At 39.0% G+C, this 16018-nt stretch overlaps 1 protein-coding gene across 3 annotated transcripts; it reads left to right on the plus strand.

Annotated features, from left to right (window-relative positions):
• The first annotated feature begins 275 nt into the window (after positions 1-275).
• Positions 276-16018, plus strand: XRCC3 (X-ray repair cross complementing 3). Of its 3 annotated transcripts, none has more exons than XM_075753457.1 (8): positions 276-417; positions 1498-1595; positions 1955-2092; positions 2943-3155; positions 10767-10921; positions 13475-13687; positions 14763-14809; positions 15768-16018. In XM_075753457.1, exons 2-8 carry the CDS (start codon positions 1541-1543, stop codon positions 15988-15990), a joined length of 1044 nt encoding a protein of 347 aa, XP_075609572.1. In that variant the 5' UTR covers positions 276-417; positions 1498-1540; the 3' UTR covers positions 15991-16018. The 3 variants fall into 3 exon arrangements, with proteins under 3 accessions (XP_075609572.1, XP_075609574.1, XP_075609573.1); XM_075753459.1 differs by having other exon boundaries at positions 279-417; positions 1513-1595; XM_075753458.1 differs by having other exon boundaries at positions 311-417; positions 1482-1595.

Here is a 16018-nt window from a genome sequence, read left to right on the forward strand (position 1 = left end):
GCCGCCCTCCGGGCCGCGCCGAAGGTCCCCGTCAGGGTGTCGGCCGTGGCGAGACGGGTCCTGGCAAGGCCGGGGGTCTGCGAGGCTGGTGGCGTGGCGTGGCGTGGCGGGCCCGGCTGCGCTCCTTCCCCCTCAGCCGTCCCTCGCCGCGCTCCCCTCTGGCTAACAGGCCGCGGAGGGGTGTTGCCGCCGCTCACCTTTCTCGGTGCCGGGGTGGGCTGTGGTAGACCCGGGCGGCCTCTGTCGGTGCCTTGTCCGTGGGACGCGCCTGGTTTCCCCGTAATTTGCTCCTGGTGATTTTCCGCTCCTCCCAGTTGCCTCAGACTGGGTGCAATGGAGTGGCTTCGTGCGAGTGCAGTGTGCAAAATGGTTTGGAGCCCTTCCAGTCGAAGGTCGTCGTAATCATGATTAATTTCAGTAAGTTTCGACTTTTAACTCTTGTCAGGATGTTGCTTTAAAATAACTGTTTCTTCTCCTGCGTTCGTTCTGTTATTAGGATCCGTGGCAACCTCTCCTTCCCTGTGTTAAAAAAGGGACTTCATTAAGTCATATAACTTTTATGTGTCTGCCTCAATCTTTTATAAAGATGATCTAAATAATAGTACTCTCCTAGGCAGCTATAGTGCTAAACGATTGTTTAGATCAAAGTATTAAAAAGAGTTTTTAATGTTGTTATAAGTAACAAACTAATTTGAATGGTTTAATACCAAATTTGAATGGTTTAATACCAAATTTGAATGGTTTAATACCAAATTTGCTTTTGGCTAATCAAAATATATTTGACTATCCAATGTAATAATAGGCCTGCATCGTTCTAAATTGCACATGCATGAGATCTTTTTTCTATTTGAAAATGAAAAGCTCATGTAAAGAGTGGCAGGATCATAGAACCACAGAACAGTTTGGCTTGGAAGGGACCTCAAAGACCATCTAGTTCCAACTCCCCTGCCATGGGCAGGGACACCCTCCACTAGACCAGCTTGCCCAAAGCCCCATCCAGCCTGGCCTTGAACACTTCCAGGGAGGGGACATCCACAACCTCTTTGGGCAACCTGTGCCAGTACCTCACCACCCTCACAGGAAAGAATTTCTTCCTAACATCTAATCTAAACCGACCCTCCTTCAGCTTAAACCCATTACCCCTTGTCCTGTCACTACTTGGCTTTGTAAACAGTCCCTCTGCAGCTTTCCTGTGGACGCTTTGAATAGATAGAATAGGATAGAAATAACTGTCCAACATATGTGCGAACTTCAGTCCAGAGCAAAAGCAGAATTAGAAGCAATGAAAACTACTACTAATTCTTAACTGCAGTATTGTTAGTTGAACCCTTTAATAGCATATATGTAAACAGCCATCTGAGAAGACTTCTGCCAATGTGCTGAATCATTGTTATTTTTCTAAGATAACTAATGAATATATTGTTTACAAAATATTCCTACAAACTTTTCACGTTGAATGATGCTTATTTTTTTTGTTGCATGTATATCTGATAAAAGCCACTTCAATCACAGATAAATCAGCCCAGTGCTGTATCAGGAAATGGACTGGGACCAGTTTGACTTGAACCCTAAAGTCATTGCTGCCCTTAAGAAAGGTAACTTAATTTGCCAGTGTCTTGCTAATAGATCTGTCACCATAGTGTCTTCCTTTAAATACTTGTTTGTGGGTGTAAGCCTATAGATGTACAGTAACACTCTAGAACTGAAATTAAGTATTTCATAAGCAAGTTTTCTGAGTAATTAGATGGCTTTTCCACATGCTCCAGTAATAAATTTCCAAACAATTTTATAGCATGTGTTGTTACATTTGAAGTAAATGTTGCCTGCCCCGCTTACAAGAATGCAGTGTAGATAAACCTCAAGTAAATGAGTAGTAGAAAGTGGGAAAACTTTTTTTTTGTGCATAAGACTGTAATCCACCCAAAAGTATTTATAAAAATTCTTCTAATTTCAGCTGACATAAAATCAATAAAAGAGATTTTAAATCTTTCTGGAGCAGACTTGCAAAGGCTGATGAAACTATCCAGTGCAGATATACAGTGCTTACTGAAAACAGTCTCTCACACGCTGAGAAGAAATAGTATGCTTACAGGTAATATAAAAACATGTTCTATTTAAATCTTGAAATACTGTCACTGGGAGAAAATAAGGTTTTATTATTGTCCTCATTGACACAGTAACATGATTCTGAAAATGAAAAGACAAGTGTTTTTGTTATGCTGTAGTGAATTATTTAACCATGCTAAGGACAGCTCATCTGAGACCTTGAAGGTAGGTGGAAGTGGATGGGTGTCATTCATTAGGATCAAGTCTGCTTGAAACAGGACAAAATGATTCTCCTGTCTGGAAAACTTGATTAGAGAAAAAAGAGATTCCCTCTCCCTTTTGGACTAAGACTAACTGAAAAACTTATATGATATATTATAAACTATATAAACTGATTTGATGTAAACATCTCGCTCCAAACATAATAGCTCCTCCTGTAGAAATGCTTCGTGGCAGCTCTGTATTTAGAATTTATTTTCTTGTGATTTACATGTATCTTCAGGCCCTGGCCAGATGCCTGGTATGCTGTTTCATAGTCTGCTATAGCTTTCCATTTTGATAATTACTGTGCTTGAACCTCACTGGCAATATTTTCCCAGAGTGTGTCTTTCTGTAGAGATTCCTTAGAGGCAGAGAAAGGGGAAAAAAAAAAGGTTGAGAGGAGGAAAGGCCTCAGTGCAAACTATCAATTTTTGATAGTTAGTAGGCCATGTGGGGAAAGGGAGGTGGGGAAGACCAGGCTGAATTAGAAAAATCTCTCATCAACAAAGAACATCCCTTGCAGATATAAACCTGGTATACAGCCTCTATTTTGTTTCATTGTGTGTTAGAAAGATACTAAATGAAACTCCTTTTTTTTCTTTTTAATCTTTTAAAAAATATCTAAAACCCTGCAGCACTTCAGCTCTACCAAGATAAAGATCATCTCACCTCCCACCACCAGAAGTTAAGCCTAGGATGTTCAGTACTGGATAACTTGTTAAAAGGTGGCATTCCTTTAGTGGGAATCACAGAACTTGCTGGGGAAAGTTCGGCTGGGAAGACTCAGATTGGCTTGCAGCTGTGCCTTTGCGTGCAATATCCTTACAAATATGGTGGATTACAGTCTGGTAAGTACTGAAATGTAAATATTGATTAATTTGCCATTTGGGGGAATATACTGTCTTTAAGAACATAATCAGTGCATTGAAGTAGATGCGTGGATTCAGTGCATATCTTACCCATCTGCAATACAGTACCATTAGTAGTAAGCTAGTTAGTCAATAATGCATCTTTATAGAGAGAAGAGCATGCTGTGCGAATGCCCTGGATCACAACATAATTTAATACAAAAGTACTGTTGGCTTTTGTTTACCTGCCTGACACTGTGGCACTATGGGTTAAACCAGACACACATGCAAACGATATATGAAAAGCATTGCTGTCGTAAGTACTTATTGACTCCTCAGGTAACACCCACAGCAAAACAGCTTGTCAGTTAACTTTCCACAAACATCTTGGGTGTAAGGTGTATATTTCCTAGTTGGGGGTTTCAGGTTTCAAAGAATATTTAGTTTAATAACAATAATTGTAGTGATTTACAGAGTAAGATTAATGGAAATATAATTGAAGAAAGTTAACATTGTTTTGTACCTGTGATTTTCCTGTGTTTGCCAAAGTATACAGGTTTATTCTTTGAGTATGTTTAACTATCACATTAATCTAAATTATAATTTTATTTTATTTTTTTTTAAATATTCTATGCTGTCTTAGAAAGGGAGGAAACTTGTGTCACTTTTGAGAATTCAGTGTCCTGGTAGTCTGCCTTAGGTGTGTTTCGGCTGTGATCTTGCTCTTCCTTCCATGTAGCACTGGGTTTAATTTGGCAGCTCAGCAGTTTGTTGTGGGGAAACTTAATTATTTCTTATACTATATCCACCCATGTGGAAAAATCACAGAATGTCCAGATGAAGATCTTGCCTAAAGGGCTGCAATTAGCCTGTGGCTTACATTACTTTGTTTTAAGTTATGTCATTGATCAGAGCAGAAGCTGCTAACATGTGTTGCTGCTAACAGCTGCAAATAGTTTGAATGAGAATATATTTTTATTCATGCCCTAGTACTTCTCCCTATTTATGTTGAAAGAAAGAGACAAACCAGAATGGAGTACAGAAGAAGGTGCCCAACATCCTAATGGCACTCTTGTCTCTTGTACCAGACTACAGCCTTTCTTGTAGGGCTACAAAATGGCAAGTCTTTTCATTATTTGTGTTTGACGATGGTTCTTGTTTCTTATGCACCTAGCGCTTGGTGCCATTACGATTGCTTTGTTGTGTCTGTGTGGTGGGTTGACCCTGGCTGAGGGCCAGGTGCCCACCAGAGCTGCTCTATCACTCCCCTCTTTCATTAGACAGGGGAGAAAAGGTACAATGAAAAAAAAAACTTACGGGTCGAGATAAGGACAGGGAGAGATCATTCTCTAATTATCATCATGAGCAAAACAGACCGAACTTAGAGAGGGAATTCATCTTATTTATTACTAAGCAAAACAGAGTAGAGGAATGAGAAATAAAACCAAATCTTAAAACTCCTCCCCCCACCCCTCCCATCTTCCTGGGCTCAACTTCACTCCCGGGTTCAACCTCCTCCCCCCCCTCAGCGGCACAGGGGGACGGGGAGTGGGGGTTACGGTCAGTTCATCACACGGTGTTTCTGCTGCTTCTTCATCCTCAGGGGGAGGACTCCTCTCATCGTTCCCCTGCTCCAGCGTGGGGTCCCTCTCACGGGAGACAGTCCTTCACGACCTTCTCCAACGTGGGTCTCCTCCATGGGGTGCAGACCTTCAGGAGCAAACTGCTCCAGCGTGGGTCCCCCACGGGGTCACAAGTCCTGCCAGCAAACCTGCTCTGGCGTGGGCTCCTCTCTCCACGGATCCACAGGTCCTGCCAGGAGCTTGCTCCAGCGCAGGCTTCCCACGGGGTCACAGCCTCCTTCAGGTGTCTCCACCTGCTCCGGCGTGGGGTCCTCCACGGGCTGCAGGTGGAATCGCTACACCCCCTCATCCTCCCTCCATGGGCTGCAGGGGGACAGCCTGCTTCACCATGGTCTTCACCACGGGCTGCAGGGGGATCTTGCTCCGGCGCCTGGAGCACCTCCTCCCCCTCCTTCTTCACTGACCTTGGTGTCTGCAGATGTTCTTAGATCTTCTCACTCCTCTCTCTGGCTGCAAAAGCGCTCTCTAACTGTTTTTGTCTTTCTTAAATATGTTATCACAGAGGCGCTGATGGGCTCGGCCTTGGCCAGCGGCGGGTCCGTCTTGGAGCCGGCTGGCATTGGCTCTATCAGACACAGGGGAAGCTTCGAGCAGCTTCTCACAGAAGCCACCCCTGTAGCCCCCCCGCTACCAAAACCTTGCCACGCAAACCCAACACAGTCTGTGTTCCCCATCTGCCCGCTCCGAAGTGTTTCATTGAAGATAGGGTAGAATGACCATCATATCAGTGTTCCTGTGGGAGAACCAGAGCATTTCGGAAGCACTGACGGCACAGAACTTTTAAGGATCTTGAAAGTATAGAAGTGGAAATATTCTGCTGCTGGAGTTAGAGAGCTAAGGGAGTGGTGGAATCCTAATTCTTGCAGTTCTTTACTCTGTGTGGTATCTTGCCATATGTTAGACTACATATAGTCATAGCAGCAGACTTGCATACTGCTTAGAAAATGAAACTTGATTTCTCTGCAGTCTATAAATACGGGTTGTGTTGAGTGTCTCATGAGAAATACAGGAATTAAAAGCTTATGTTACGAGTTTTATTCTTTAGGAAACTTGAGGAGAACAACAATGCTTGGTAGCTATCACAGAAGTCTAGCACTACCAATAGAAGATTAATCTCAGTGTTAAAGCTAATGATTTAAAATTATGGTGGGTTGGTTTTGGGTTTGTTTTAGTGCTAGAAACTTCTCTTAGGTGGTGATGTTGAAATACATTTCTTCAGAGGGTATAGATGTATTGTGTATTTACTTCATTTGACTTAGTGCTGATCTTGTTTACGATTCTCAATGCTAGGAGGTTGGCAGCAAACAAAGAAATGAGGACATCTTTTGCCTCAGGGTTATCCTGCCATTCTAAGAATGTCAGTTGTGGTCAATCGCATTTTGAGTGAATTTGTTTTATATGCCCATATTCATAAGTATTACATGAATATAATGTGACAAATTCATATCCATATTAGAATTCTGAATTAGGGAGAAAAAAATTGCTACCGATTCTTGGTAACAAGCTAGTTTGGTGCATGACAGACTACGTTCATAAATTTTAAATTAATTGTTCTTTGAGGGTGGAGGTTTTTAGTGGGTTTTATTGTTGGGTTATTTTTCCTCTTTTGGTTTTGGGGTGCTTTTTGGGCAACAACCAGTATAGCACTTTCATAAACCTAAATAACTGGGATTAAAGCGCTGGGATTTGATGAAATAGCTAGTTTATGTTTGGGGGTTTTGTGGACCTGTGAGGAAAGATGCTTATAAGATCACTGAGGACAACTGACTTCTTAAGAGTGAGCTGACTCAGCTCCTTTCTCAAAGGTGATAACTACCCTGACTCTTGACTTGCTGTTAGTGTTGACAGCTTCCTTGTAAACTGTAAATAGCTCGATGCTGTAGGCTTTTCAGTTTGTGTTGCACTAGTCTCTTCTCTTTATTTAGATTATGATGATTTTCTTATCTTTAAAGATATGTGAATATTAAGTGCTTTTGCTTCATAATTAGGCATTGTTCTTTAATATTGAGTTTAGGTTTTGTCAGTCTCTCTAGACCTTGTAACTTTGCTATGAAGCACCTCCTGTATTTTTTAATGCACAGGTGTGTATTCTCATTAATCAAATGTTTCATTGTGGCTCTAACCGAAGAGCACAAACAAAAGCTGAAGAGGCTTGATGAAGGTCCAGTAGGAGAGTGCTATTCTCATTTTACTGTGAAACTCAAATTTTAAGCTGAGGCATAAATCATGTGATATATTTTATGTGATTTAACTCTCAAAGTTCAAGATGAAAATTACATAATTATTTTGTGAAATGAGGAGCACTTAAATAATAAAATAATAATTTAAAAAAAGGTTGACCCACTGTGTATTTTGAAGAAATCACAAATGGACCAATTACGTACTTGGAGTACCATATCTGCTGTAGTAGATTTAACTGGTGTCAAAGAAGCATTACAGCAGAGCAGATTGGCGGGTGACTGAATGCTGGTACCTACAAAACTAAACCGAAGCAGGAAATAATCTGTGAAGTAGAACTATTCTTAAGAAGGAATTAATGATCTCGATCTTTTTTTACAAGTGTTTCAACTAAAAAAAAAAATTAACATGAATAAATGCATTCACTTGAACTTTAAAATTGCTGTCATGATTTTACACAGAGGACAGTGTGTAACTATTGACCAGGAATTTTAAATCTAGGTTGCTGGACCAGTGAAGCAAAGGGGAGTGGATTTTTGCTTCCCCAGCTGTTCTTTTTTTGCCTACAGGTGTTATGGCTATAGGATTACCTTGTTTGCCTTGATTTACTTGTTCATCAGGTATAAATGTGAAACTGGGCCACGACTGCGTCTATGTTTGTAATACAGTAAGATTGGTTGATTATTTTTATACTCTTCTGCTTTTACCTTGTGTTTGCTCCTATTACTGTTTATTACTATACTGAAATTATCTGCGAAGAAGGTCTTTAGGAGAATTTTACATTTCTTTTTCTCCAGATAAATTAACTTTGGAAAAATGTATTTTTTTTCAGCAAGTTTCCCAGGTTTTCGGTTTTGAAATATACTGAATGTTGCAGTAACTCTGAAATACAGTTATCTAATCAGTGGAGCGCTGATCTATCTAGAAATGCAAATCTGCGTTTGAAAAAAAAAAAAAAGGGGGGGGGGAGGCAGAAAACCAACAACCATGAAGTCTGAAGTAATGGACATTCCATCCTTTTTAAGTAAACCAAGGAGAGCACAAGGGACATACTGCTTAAGGCAGGTCTGATTTTTAGAAAGCAGATAATTTCTCTGTAAGCTGGTGTTCATGGTAAAGAAATCCCTGTCTTTCAGAATTAGACGATGTTGGGCAAAAAGCAGTCAGCTGTGAATAAGAACAGTAGTTGAGAAGTCCAGAATGTTTTACTTTAGGGACTGTTATCTCAACACAAGTTAGCATAGCTTTTGTTAGACTGAAATTCAGAAACCACACAGGCTTACAGAAGCTGCATATCATGGTGGGTTTTCTTTATTTCTTTGTTTACTTGGTTTTGTATTTGTACCATAATGATTTTCAGTTCTGTGGTGTAAGTGTTGCAAGACATAATTGGCTTATCTGAGTGAGTACTGGTGCTAGACATACATAATGTCAAATTTGTGATTAGCAATTTTTCTTACTGACTTAATGACTTTTTAGAAATCATGAAACTGAAAATCTGATTAGGAATGTTAGGAATACATGAACTGCCCTTACTAAAGATACTCACCTGCTGATTTGATACTCAGCTGTCACTGTCAAGTTGGAGAGTGATATGAAAATTAGTCCAATTAGGATAAATTAACCTAGGGCAATAGTAAAGAAAATTCAGGTTCAACTAATTAACTGTTTAGTAAGTAGCTATTTAAAAAGCCTTAAGCAGTTAAGTGATATAATTAATAGTTTGCTGTGTTTTCCTCATCTGAGCTTCATACAAGTTCAGATAGTATTCAGCAAGCTGCTGACGTCACTGTTAACTTAATGAATTCAAGCAACTGTGGACTCATTTTGTCTGGGTATTTTTTTGTTTTGTTTTGTTTTCCTTCTCTGCTGATGGAAATTTGTGTGTTCATTTGTGTCTACAGGTATTGAGTATGACTTCAGTCCTTGTAATTACCAAAGACAGCATTTATGCCCACAGTTTAAATTTCAGAATTCTGCCCACTCAAATGTTAGAAAAACAATGGGAAAAGTGCAGAAAATATTCATGGTTCTACTACTTAGTTTTTTTAAACGTTGTAGTTCAGGAATTGTGATCAGATCATGACTGCTCTGATCACTAATGCTTTATTGTAGTCCTCATTCACTGTCAAATGTTGTAAACTGCTGACAACCCTCAGTTCCCTCTGACATAAGTATATACATAATGAAATTGGGGAATTAAGAATGGAGACTGAATATTCTAGTGATAAATGCTATTGGTTGCCAGGGCCAAGGAAAGTAAAAAGGAGCCAAAGTATAATTTGAACCTGTTGTTAGGTAAAATGGAAATAGAAATTGTGGAAACAATTAATTTCCTCCTTTGGAAGGCATGGATGATAATGAAGTATTTTTCCATGTGTTAGTAACTTAGGAAAGTCTCACCTGTCAAAGACAATTTTTTTAATTAGTGGGCATGGGTAATTTTTTTTGCTTTACCTGATAGCTTTCTGACTATTTAAAAATAAGACTGTGTATTGGAAAAATAATTTTTTTTTTTTTAATGTTTCACAAGTGAAGGAGGGTGATTTATGTAAGAATTTATGGTGGAGCTGGGGAGAGTTAAGCTGAAGCTGCAAGTTTAGTCCTAAAGAAAATTAGGCTTAGGCTCATCTTTGTCTTATATAGAAGATTCTCAGAACTTAATACCCTGTGTTAAACAGGTCTCCATCAGCAAAATATTTTTATTGATGAAGTAACCATTCATTTTTACTTGACCCAGTCCTGAGATTTTTTCAGGTTTTGCTATTGGATATAGTTTCACATTTTTTTTTCAGTGGAATATATAGAGGATTTGGAAGTTGCATCTGGAAGTGGGACTCTCCACTCCCTGGAGAGCCAGCGTAGGGATGGACCAGTGGGGTGGAAATGTTCAGGATGTCTCGCATTGCCTGGCACATCGGCTGCCAAGCTGTTAGCACCTACAACCACTTTAGTGAGTAAACCTGTAAGTGTTAGCTGATAATTCTGGCTAATTCTGCAATAACGGTAACATTTTTTTTATAAAGAAAATATTGCCTGTATTTCTGCTTTCTTGCCCTGGCATCTTTGATGTGTATGGTTAATTTTCTCTGCAGTAATGCACACTTGTTAACCAGAAACCGCACTAAAAATATATAGCCATCACTCACAGTAATGTAATTTGAAGCATAATGCTTTTTATCTAATCTGCCATTTTCAGGAAGAGTTAATTGGACTAAGATTGGATGAGTGATCCTCTTTAAACTGGCTTACAAATTGTGGCAATAAGTACCCCTCCATATGTAAATTTAAAACCAAAGAAACTTGAAAACAGTGAGTGAAATTCATCAAAATACTGGTTGTACTGGTTTTGGCTGGGATAGTTAATTTTCTTTATAGAATAGTGCTGTGTTTTGCATTTCTGACCAAAACAGGCAAATTATGCCGCATTGTTTGTGGGTTGGATAATTTCTGATACACATAGTCACCCAAGTTAGATGGTCAGGTGTTCCACAGCTGTGCAAAGTGAGTGTCACCTAGTGGAGAGTCCAAAAATCCAGTTGTGTCAGCAGGCACAAAAAAAAAAAAGCACCTGGCAACTACAGGAAAGTCATAGGAGTGTGTTTTGGGTTTTTTTGTTCTTGTTGTTCATCATTGATTCAATATGGCTGCAAAAAAAAGTAACATGAATTTCCAGGTACATATGTGTAGCTTTTGAGTGCAGAATGCGTTATTTTATTTTTGTGCTGTTAAGAAAACTGTGTGTGTAAGAGCACTGTTGTAATAATAGAGGTGGTCTCCTTGATTCTAGGAGCTGTCTACGTTTGTACAGAAGATGTATTCCCAAGTAAACGTTTGCAACAACTCATAGATCAACAACATAAGCTGCGTGCAGATGTTCCAGCTGAAATCACACAGAAGATCAGATTTGGAAACAGTATTTTTGTTGAGCATGCAGCAGACCTAGTAAGTAGTAGCACAAATTAAGAATGCATAATTATAGTATTATAATCCAGTAACCACAGGGGGTTTTTTATATAGGGGACCTTTCAAAAGGCTAAAAGCGACCTAAGGTCTGTAATGAATACTTGATATCTGCAATTTGCTGTCAGAGAACTGTCTATTACAGTGTTTTGTTATGAAAGATATTGAAAGATAAATATTAACATTTTTTAGAATGAATAATGTAGTGATTTTTTTAAGTCATTATGTTTATTAAAATGTAGTAGACTTATTGCTAGTTTTACTGCAGCTCTAGGGAGATCATTGAATTTGGAGACAAGATATAAATATATATGCAAAAGGTGGTGTGTATCCCGAGTAACTTGCGATGCAACATCAGAGTTGTTAAACAGCAAATTAAGCAGGTGGGAGGAAGGGATACAAAAAATGATTCCTGGAATAGGTAATGCACAGCATAACCAGACCAGTGCAGCTGTCTTGCCTCTCTGCCAGTTAAGATGTCATAGTAGAACTGGAGAGGAAAAGTTACAAATTTCAGTACTGTATTCTTGCCTTGTAAACCTCTGTAGAATCATTTAGGTTGGAGAAGACCTTTAAGATCATCAAGTCCAACCATTAACCTGGCACTGCAACGTCCACCACTAAACCATGTCCCTAAGAACCATGTCTACATGTCTTTTCAATACCTCCAGGGATGGTGACTCAACCACTCCCCTGGGCAGCCTGTTCCAATACTTGACAACCTTTTTGGTGAAGAAATTTTTCCCAATATCCAATCTAAACCTCCCCTGGTGCAACTTGAGGCCATTTCCTCTCCTCCTATCGCTTGTTACTTGGGAGAAGAGACAGACACCCACCTGGCTACAACCTGCTTTAATTTTTGTGCTTTTTTTTTAAGTAGCCATGAATATGCTCTTTATTGATAGAACGTCAGAAGTTCTGTTTTCTCTAAGGCTTGAAAGTAGCACTTGTTAAATCATTCCAATTGTTGGGTTTTTTAATCATAGTTTGCAACTGTAAGATCTTGTATGTTAGTATGCTTGCCACTTATTCACTGTGTGGTCCAGGCTGTAGCTAAGCTACCTTTTCCATGTCCATTTCATTGAAAATATTAATTAAAATTCTAATTGTAGTTTCTGGAAGCTACAGTGTTTATTGTAAAAAGGAGAGAATCACCCTATACTAGTATGTACATCTCTCTAAAATACCATTCAAACACTGCACTCACTGGTAAGTCCAGCAACTGCACCACAGATTATTACAGTTCATATATTGCTATGTATAGAGATGGGCAAATTATAGCGCTGAAGTAGAAACCCAAATCACAATTATGTTCTGTATTTTCTTTCACATAAAATTTTTTTTACTTGCTTCGTTCTGAAGAATCCTGTTGTTCGTGTATTCACTTGAAAAGAATGAGTCTTGTACAAACAGAAGGACCACATACAAACACTGAAGTGTTTGGAATGCAGCATAGTTTCCTGTAGATATACCAGTAAGTGAAACTAAAAAAAAATCCATTTTCCAGAATGGAAAGCAGTCATATATTCTTCAGAGTCATTTTTTCCTGCATTTAAAAAAAAAGAAAAAAGCCTTTGATAGTATAATATTATTTGTTTTGTAAAAACCAGCCCATTTAGTAGAATAGATCTTACTGTAATTCAGACTTGAGAATTACAATGTAGTTTTAAAAGCTGTGGGCTGCTGGAGGATAGTATGTGTAATTTTTGGATGCATGTAAGCTCTTGGCTGTGAACCTCTATTTCGATGTAAAGAGTGGCACCATTAAGAACTGCGACTCTCACATTACTGCTCTTTTTGCCAACATTGAAATTGCTGATGGCCAGAAGCTGAAATTGTCACTGTGAGCTTGTTCTCCTTTCTACTCAGCTGCTGTAGACCACACTGTTAAAGACGATACTGGGCTACAAGGACCTTTTGTCTGACTAATATGATTATTCTTATGCGATAGAAGCTGTACCCTAAAAATATTTGTTAGTTAAACTTCCTGCAATTGAAATGTTGGGTGACTTCAGAATATTCAATTAATAAAACTTTTAATAGGGAGGATATGAGTTGCAGCTGCTCATGTTTAGAAGACTCTTGATCAATATGGATTTGATGTAGCAACTATGTATTTTACAGTTAATTTGTCATTAGTGGAACAGCAGTCTCTAACTCCTGTTTTGAATATTTAATGCTAGTCTCGAATCCTCAGTGTTTTAGTGAGAACCACTCCTGCAAACTAGGAATGGTTTAGGATTGTAGTATTGCATTCTTGAGATTTTGAAATGTCAGTACGTAATTGATTTAGGTCAGAGCTGTAGATAACTGTACATTGCAGTTCAGTCTCTTTTTTTTTTTTTCTTAAGGTAAAAACCACAAGACATTTGCAAAAAATGGCTACTAGTGAGACTTAAAGATCCACAAACTTGCTTCATGATTAGAAACTCCATCAGCTTGTGTTTCAGCAACAATATCTATAGTTACTGTCTTGATTTTACAAATAGAGTTATTTGAACTGTTTTAACACTGGCTGTTTGTGTTTTGTGGTAGGATGCCTTTCACAACTGCATTACTAAAAGGATTTCCCTCCTGCTCGCAAGAGGCATGGTGCGGTTGGTGGTCATAGACTCTATTGCTGCTTTGTTTCGATGTGAATTTGGAGTTTCAGATTCTGTGACGAAGGCTCGGTATTTGCAGACGTTTGGAGCACAGCTTCACAGTTTAAGCACTAGATTCAGGACTCCAATAATGTGCATTAATCAGGTATGACATCAAAATTGCTTCTCACTTTATAGGGACTGTTTAATAAACGGCTGGGGTGGGGAGGAAACCTGTGTAAGCAGATTTCTTGGCGATGCATTTAATGCTGTCAACTCAGTATTTAATGACTCGTGGAGACTGAAGTTTCCTTAAACAAGTTCCTTGGCTAGCTTCTGGTATACTCTGAGTCTGGGCACTTGGAAAAGGCACCTGGGGGTTTTGAGGACCCATCTAGCAGGCAAAAGCAGGTCTGATGTAAGCGTAAGACAAATCTAGATGTGTCCTGTCTTGACCTTGGAACAGTTCAACATGAGAGGGAAAAGAGTGATTTGAGAGAGCTTCTTAGATCTGCCTTCCCATGATGGGAGTTTGCCACTGGTGCTGGCTCACAATAGATGAGGTCACTGCCTGATGCTGAACGACAATAGTCTGACCATTTGCTAACAAAGAGACCTTCAAGACTGTATTCTGACGGAAGGTCATTCATTACATTAAGTCTGTAGTTACAGAAATAAACTATGACTATAATTACACTGAGGAAGATTATAGCTGTAAAGTAATCCATTCTGTACGCTATAGTTAGAGAAGTACCTATAACTTAATTTGCTGTACTTTGCGAAGAACTTGCATGGAAGTATAATGACCTTAAAAGATGGTAGAGGGAGTAAAGAGGTTTGGATTTTTCTAGGTTGTAGTCAAAGGCAAACTGCTCCATGAAGCAGGCCTTCAAAGGGAGTGAAATCATCAAGAACAGGACACCTTCTGGAGATTTCAGCTTCAGTACCTTTTATCTACAGATACAACATCAGAAGAGTTTTGAGTGTGTGTGGTTTCTTCTTTGCCTTTTTTTAAGAAATTAAGCATCTAGTAGTTCAGTTCATATAAGCTGTAGCTAGCTAAATTAGCTGAGATAATACTTCACAACTCCCTTTTAGTTTGCCTTTAAAGAATAAGGGGTTTCTAACTTGGCTTAATATGTGATCCAGTAACTTGGATTTTCTTGGTTTTATTCCCTTCTCTGCCCTTCTGTTACAAACATGTAACTACTTCAACTTCAGCTGTTGTTTTCCTGTTTTAGGTGACCGATGCAGTGAGCGAGTCAGAAGCTGCTCAGTGCAGTTATAGGTAAGTTATTCAGCACAGAAATGTAACAATGATGTCATACACAGCAGCATTTAACCACTTTTTTTTTTATATAACTCCAATAGAAACTGCCAGAGCGTATTAAGAGCAGCAGTGCCCTTACCCAGCAATGCTGTATTTGCTGGAGATCAGCAATAACTAATGTGCTGTAAAGTGGAAGAAACTTGTCACATACACTTACATGGTAATCCCTAATCAGCAAGTTGGGGAGAAAATTCTCTGGAGTTAATGGCTGGTGTATTTGCTTACACAGGAATATTTTTGCTTCTCTTCTTGTCTCTGATACAACCAAGAGCATTTTCTGTCTGCTTAAAAATATATAGCAACCAAACCTTATCAATTGGTTTTGTTAGTTGCCTAAGGAAAAAAAAAAAGTATCTTTTGACACCAAGATATTAACAGGATTCAAATGTACCTTTTTTTTTCCCCCCCTATCTTGTAATTCTTTTACTAGAGAGATTTCACTTTTTCCAGGAGGGAAAAAAATGTTTTAAACTTTAGGTTGAAAGTAATGCATATACAGTGGTATTTCCACCCAATGTTTCTAAATATACCTTCGAATGGAATCCAGGGCCAACAGTTACACGCTTCAAATACTTTAAGTTCAGCCCTTTTTCTCTTGTAATTTTCCCCCAAGAGGGGACCTGTCAAGACAGAGCCAGGTGTTCACCATGGCTGTAGTTGGAAGAATGACCAAATTATTCTGTATAGAAGCATTTGTCTTCCAGTTGTTACCTTGCTATAGAGAGAACCTAGTGTATAGTTTTGTGAGTATACCCTGTAATCCCTGTCTTCAAATAGCTGTAGTTTTAAATATAGCAAACAACAGTAAATAGAGACACAGTAGACCATTTCTGCCAGTGTAATTTTGTTACAGTGGAAATGAAGATATTTCATATTAGATTCACAGATGCAGAAATCTGTAATGCTTTCTTTATAGCATAGTGGATAACAGAGTCTCTCCAGCACTTGGAATAACCTGGGCAAATCAACTACTGATGAGATTGATGGTCAGCCGAATCTCACACCCTGAACAACCACCTGGGGTTGTGTCACACTACACTGGAAGCATAAGGACTTTAAGAGTAGTTTTTGCTCCTCATCTCCCTCCATCCTCTTGCTACTATACAGTAAAATTGGAAGGTGTAAAAGGAATAAAATAAATCCTTTGCATAGTAAATCATCCTACTT

Source organism: Balearica regulorum, chromosome 5, assembly GCF_011004875.1.
Source record: "Balearica regulorum gibbericeps isolate bBalReg1 chromosome 5, bBalReg1.pri, whole genome shotgun sequence".
Classification (NCBI taxonomy): domain Eukaryota; kingdom Metazoa; phylum Chordata; class Aves; order Gruiformes; family Gruidae; genus Balearica; species Balearica regulorum.